We start from the raw sequence: 6,466 nt of genomic DNA on the forward strand, positions 1-6,466 counted from the left end.
TGAGCTGGACGCGCCACTGCCAGCGTCCTCCAAACATCTGCACGCAACTGGTGCACGTTGGGGATGTCAACAAACCGGTAGCCGTGTGCCTGTACCGCAGACTTCATCTCGCTGCAGCAAGGCGCAGACACATGATGGCATGTTGTGTTTGACAGCGGCATCAAGCTGTTCGGTGACTCGGATCTGTTCTGCTAGAGAAACAGTGGGCAGAGGCTGACCCACAGGAACATCTTGCACATGTTCCGGCCATGAAGCTGTACTGCTGTCTAACCAGGCACCCATACGAGGCTTGGTGGGGTTTGTCGGCCGCCTGAACAGCCAGAAGGCAGCATCCAAAACTGCCTCCACAAGGCTACCCCTGCTGCGGTGGGTGCATTGTGGTGTGTGCTCCTCAGATGACTTTTGCCAAATCGCATGGGCTTGACGCTTCCAAGCTGCGTCCACTGTTTGGTCTGCCGCCACTTGCTCAGGCGTTCGGTTGGCTCGCGCCTCCGACCACCGCGCCCACCGAGCAGTAGCTGCTGCTCGGTCCGCCACCACTTGCTCAGGTGTCCGGTTGGCTCGTGCATCTGCCCATCACGCTGCAGCTGCTGCTCGATCCACCGCCACTTGCTCAGGCGTCCGGTTGGCTCGCGCCTGCACCTTTCTGGTTGCATCCGCACTGGACAGCTGGGGTGTCGGGGGGGAAGGTGTGGCTTGAGTCCGGCCCGTCAAGCTCAGAAGCCACAAGCCTCCACCTGCAACTGTACCTAACCGCCGACATCCTGCGTGATGTCAGGAAGAGGATTACTAGTCTACCGCCCATGCAGGAGATGGAGCAACATCACGGGCACCAGTCCCAACCAGGACTCCTTACCGGAACCAGAATTGTCCATAGAAATGGCCGGTCAGACTGATGTCGCGACAGGTTATCCTCCTATCCTCAAGAAATGCAGTTGCGGGCCAATGGAACACAGTACATCGATACAATATGGATGTATGTTGCGCAGTACCGCTGTTTGGTAGAATTGTATCCTGAATCCGTATGATAAATTTTATCCTGGATCCGTTTGACAAAATTAATAAATGCACTCGAGGGCCAATGGCACACATTACTTCTATACAATAACTGTGCTGCGCAGCATCACTGGTTGATAGAATGTATTCTGAATCCGTATGATTCTATAGAATTTCTGCGACTGAATTTATCCCGGGGAACGTTGCGGTGTGCGCGGCTTCACGTCATTTCGTGGCGGAGCCATTGTAGTCTAGTTTTCCACTGCAAGTCCTGTCACACAGTGGAACTACGTGGAACTACCCACAGCCACGCCCAGGCGTCCCCGGTTATCCTGATATTTTGTGATAAACGTTTAACCTTGCAAGTTCATGTCAAACAACACAACTATGCGCGTCTGTTGTTCGTTACCCACCACGTGCCCAGTCGTCCCCATGGCCTGACGGCCCAGTATCCGTGTGTCCCCGCCCACATGTTCACGGTACACATGCACGCGTCCAAGCTTCATGCACACGCCCATGTTACATCCTCATGTCCCGCGTCCACGCGTCCATGCTACATCCACATGTGGCTACATCCACGGTGCCACCGTCCCATGCACCCACATGCCCACACGCTCACGCGTCCATGTGCCCTTGCATCCTCGCGTCCTCACGTCCTGGTGTCCTCGTGTCCTAGCATCCTCGCCTGCAACTCGTATGCGACCCGAGATTCGAACCCGCGACCTGTCGTCCTCGCATCCTCGCGTTTCGGTGTGCAACTCGAAACTCGCGGAGTGCGACTCGAACCCGCGACCTCTGATTGTGAAGAGGGCGCGCGCTAACGAAAACGCAAAGCTCCGGAACCATCCAATCGAGCGCGACTTTCCAACGAGCCCCGGACGCGAGCCGGTCACGGACGCGATTCAGAGATGCCTTCCCTCCGCTTCGCTCTTCGCTGCGCTACGAGAAGCTACGGTGATACCGCGGCGCGCCGCGAAGTGGACCGTAGCTTCGACTCCCAGGCCAGGTGTGGGTGTGTGGTGCGTAAGGTGCTGTGTGGTGTGTAGGTGAGAACGGTAATAATGTGGGGAAGCAGTGGCGAGGACTCAGTTACATTACATCTGTGATGGAGGGTGGCTTAGTAGCAAGCCACAGCCAGCAGTGCCGTAGCAGAAGGTCATTCTCAAGGTTCACGTCTGGCATCCAACAGCAACGACCCATAACAACAATCGATGAGGGGCCCTGATAGCAGCACGGCACAAGGAATGTCCGCGGATTGTGAGCGGTGAAGTGAATAATGCCGCCTAGGCTCGCATCACACTAATTGCATGAAATCACCGCGGTGGCAGCATCGTCAGCAGCGGAGTAACAGCAGTCTGCGCGGACGATCCTGCATTTGATGGTCGTCATGAGCAGAACCCAGCTATTGCCACACCCTGGACGCATGCTTGTGTTCTCGTGTTCTAGTGCCGTTGCATTCTCACGTCTGGGCGGGTGCCTGTCCTCACCGCCTCACTGTAGTGCATACATGGGGCCGTGTCGCATCCCCATGATGCATGAGTACAGTCCCAGTCTGTCACGGCCCCAGTTGTCGCATCCTCACACCTCACATCTTTGTTGCATCCTCACACTTCACATCCCCACCATACATCCTTGTCACATACATGTCTCACCGTCACACCTCACATCTCACATCCTTGCGTTCGGCAAATATTTGCAGTACTACACGTACGGTTTCATGCGGTCATTCATTCACGTGCACACACGTTGTGTGTACTCGCGGTCGCATGCCCTGGTGCTTCACATTCACGGGTGTATGGTGCTTTGTGTACGGCATGTGCGGCTGAAACCGCATATTAGGAATGTGTAGTATAGCAGCACCGGAGCGTTGCATTGCAAAAGTCAGCCATCATGCAGGGCACTGCGAAGAGATGCAGTTCCTCACCGCGGGCCGCCATGTAACAGATGCAGATGTGGAACACGGTGCCACAGAAGCAGTCGGGGTTGCTCTGCCGCTTGTCGCCAGGTTTGAAACCAAAAAGGATGTCCATGAAGGCGAGCTTAACCGTGTTGAGGAGTGCTTGGCTGGTGTAGGGGTTGTTTCGCACCCGCCACCACTTGTCCATGACACGCTCCTCCCACAACGGAGCACCATCCTCGCCAAATTCCAGAAACTGCCCAGCAGCCACGACTGCAGCCGCACTGTGCAAGTCGGCGGGGTTGACATTAAACATGAGGATTGGCAGCCCGGTTGCGGTGGCTACACCACGTAGATTGGCATGCACGTTGTGGTAATATGCATCTGTCATGTCGATGCGTGCGACTGTTCGCCGAAGAGAGGTGACGAGGGTGTGCACGAGAGGTGACATGTCTTGGAGCAGGTGGCGGCGATCCGGGTGCATCTTCGGCAATGCCAGGATGTCCGCCATCGCTTTGACAGCCTCTCGCGGGATGGCGCCCACCGTGTCGATGTCCTGCTGGCAGCACTTCACTGTAACCCATGTCTGCACTTTTGCGTCCTCCATGTTGAGCACGTCCACCATGCAGGCGAGCATGAGGAGGTTGCCGCTGAGCTGCCGCTGTGGCACACGCGTAGACACATGCTGGAAGAAGGTCCGGTTGCTCATACCCAGGGGACGGATGCCGCCCTTTGTGTACAGAAATGCGGTGGGGAAGTTGCTGGCAAGCACATCTTCCCGGGAGTAGTCCAGGATCTGCAGCAGGGCGGAGGCATAGAGCAGGGAGCATGCATTGGGCAGGTCGATTGTGATATGCATATCAGTGAGGAGGCACAAGCCTTATGCGGGTGTGTCACGCACGAGAGTAGCAGCGCATCAGGGAATACACTTCACCCACCCATTACCAGCTTACCTTAGAACCACTGCCCCCAGACGCAAAGACCAGCCGGTGTTCCGCTGTCAGCTCACGGTGTAGCTCCACCGGGTTTCGTGCATCATCACCTGATCCCGGCACAGTTGTGTCAGGGACAACAGGCACCAGAACTCCGAGCTCCTCGAGACCAGCATCCTCCGGTGTGTTGTCCGCTTGTGACACTCTGGGTCCATTGCCTGCCACTCCTTCATCGCTTGGTCATCGATATGCCTCTCGGAGGTGAGGTTGCTGAGGTAGTTGACCCAGGCCACAATATTAGCTGCTCGGATGGACAACACCTTGGTGCTCTTGAGCTTTTCTAGCAGCTCCTCCTTGCTGCTGACGACATCCATGCAGAGGACGGTGATGTTCTCCGGCAACGACACAGCAGGGCATGGGATGGTGTCCACCCACTGATCGAGTGATGGGTTCGCCATGGCTATCTTGTGCATTGTGACGGTGATGGGCTGCAAGTCAGGCGGCCGGTTCTTAACCTTAAGCATGTAGATCTGCTGCTGCACATGGCCCAGCCCCAGTATGTTGGCTTCCAGCACGGTAGGCCACTCCAGATGCTGCCCATCCTGATTGATTTCCGGCACGTCTCCACCATCATAGCGTGCGAGAGCAGCCTCCGGGATGCGTCCACCTGGATGCGGAGGCAGCAGCCACAGGCAGGGCAGACCAGCCAGAATAACCAGTGCGGTTGCGTGCGTGCATGCATGAACACCCAGCACACATGATCGGCAACGAAAGCACCGCATGCAAATTCTCATGAAATGCGTCTGTCCCAGCAGCCTACCCCAGAACTGGCCACAACGAACAACATCCCACAGGAAAGCAGCCGCCAAACCCCATCAAATACATATGTTGCCACACATTCGTTCCCCCGACCCAGTGTTTAGTGCTTACATTCCAAGGCATGAATGCAGTCATTGCACATCATGATGATGTCGTCGCCAGCCTCGTTGGTGTGCACTGTACAATTCTCCCCAGAGCGCTCCACATGCATGCAGTACAGCACTAGCCACACACCCAGAGCAGTGGGATCCGGCCGTGGCTCCATGCCAGGTTGTGGCGGCCACGAAGGGAGCATCCATTCCTCATGCTGGCCGTCTGCGTCTTGTGGCCGTGTCGCATCCACTTCTGCTTCTTCATCGGAAAGAATAGACTCCTGCTCGTCGTCAATACCATCCGTCTCACACCGACGCTGCCGTGGCAGACTAGATGGGCCCGCCTCATGCGGCAGAAAGTCCTCCGGGAAGCCGTATGCTCCAGAGTTGCCCAAATGGTCCCGCACCTGTTGCAACGAACTGCACTGCTGGGTGGGCTGGTGGTGATCTTGGTCATCCGAACCACCAGAGTACCCTGTTGTACCAGGACGCTTGGTGAGCCCTATCTTCTCCGTAGAATGCCCATTGAGCCACGTCTTTTTGGAAGCCCCACAGCAAAGCTGGCTCAGGCGGTGGTGGTGTTCTGCCCCCTGGTGCGGCTGCCACTGGTAGCCATGTGAAGACTTGAGCTGGACGCGCCACTGCCAGCGTCCTCCAAACATCTGCACGCAACTGGTGCACGTTGGGGATGTCAACAAACCGGTAGCCGTGTGCCTGTACCGCAGACTTCATCTCGCTGCAGCAAGGCGCAGACACATGATGGCATGTTGTGTTTGACAGCGGCATCAAGCTGTTCGGTGACTCGGATCTGTTCTGCTAGAGAAACAGTGGGCAGAGGCTGACCCACAGGAACATCTTGCACATGTTCCGGCCATGAAGCTGTACTGCTGTCTAACCAGGCACCCATACGAGGCTTGGTGGGGTTTGTCGGCCGCCTGAACAGCCAGAAGGCAGCATCCAAAACTGCCTCCACAAGGCTACCCCTGCTGCGGTGGGTGCATTGTGGTGTGTGCTCCTCAGATGACTTTTGCCAAATCGCATGGGCTTGACGCTTCCAAGCTGCGTCCACTGTTTGGTCTGCCGCCACTTGCTCAGGCGTTCGGTTGGCTCGCGCCTCCGACCACCGCGCCCACCGAGCAGTAGCTGCTGCTCGGTCCGCCACCACTTGCTCAGGTGTCCGGTTGGCTCGTGCATCTGCCCATCACGCTGCAGCTGCTGCTCGATCCACCGCCACTTGCTCAGGCGTCCGGTTGGCTCGCGCCTGCACCTTTCTGGTTGCATCCGCACTGGACAGCTGGGGTGTCGGGGGGGAAGGTGTGGCTTGAGTCCGGCCCGTCAAGCTCAGAAGCCACAAGCCTCCACCTGCAACTGTACCTAACCGCCGACATCCTGCGTGATGTCAGGAAGAGGATTACTAGTCTACCGCCCATGCAGGAGATGGAGCAACATCACGGGCACCAGTCCCAACCAGGACTCCTTACCGGAACCAGAATTGTCCATAGAAATGGCCGGTCAGACTGATGTCGCGACAGGTTATCCTCCTATCCTCAAGAAATGCAGTTGAGGGCCAATGGAACACAGTACATCGATACAATATGGATGTATGTTGCGCAGTACCGCTGTTTGGTAGAATTGTATCCTGAATCCGTATGATAAATTTTATCCTGGATCCGTTTGACAAAATTAATAAATGCACTCGAGGGCCAATGGCACACATTACTTCTATACAA

General features: G+C 56.4%; 1 protein-coding gene across 1 annotated transcript; it reads right to left on the reverse strand.

The window, feature by feature from the left end:
- Nucleotides 1-576: 576 nt before the first annotated feature.
- VOLCADRAFT_101309 (uncharacterized protein) lies at nucleotides 577-6,236 on the reverse strand (the record flags this gene model as incomplete). The annotated part of the gene is made up of 7 exons (XM_002959741.1): nucleotides 577-669; nucleotides 1,650-1,789; nucleotides 2,921-3,689; nucleotides 3,903-4,492; nucleotides 4,756-5,388; nucleotides 6,004-6,030; nucleotides 6,218-6,236. The coding sequence occupies 7 exons, from the start codon at nucleotides 6,234-6,236 to the stop codon at nucleotides 577-579; spliced, it is 2,271 nt and encodes a 756-aa protein (XP_002959787.1).
- Between the last annotated feature and the right edge of the window lie 230 nt (nucleotides 6,237-6,466).

Source organism: Volvox carteri (genome assembly GCF_000143455.1).
Source record: "Volvox carteri f. nagariensis unplaced genomic scaffold VOLCAscaffold_670, whole genome shotgun sequence".
Lineage (NCBI taxonomy): Eukaryota > Viridiplantae > Chlorophyta > Chlorophyceae > Chlamydomonadales > Volvocaceae > Volvox > Volvox carteri.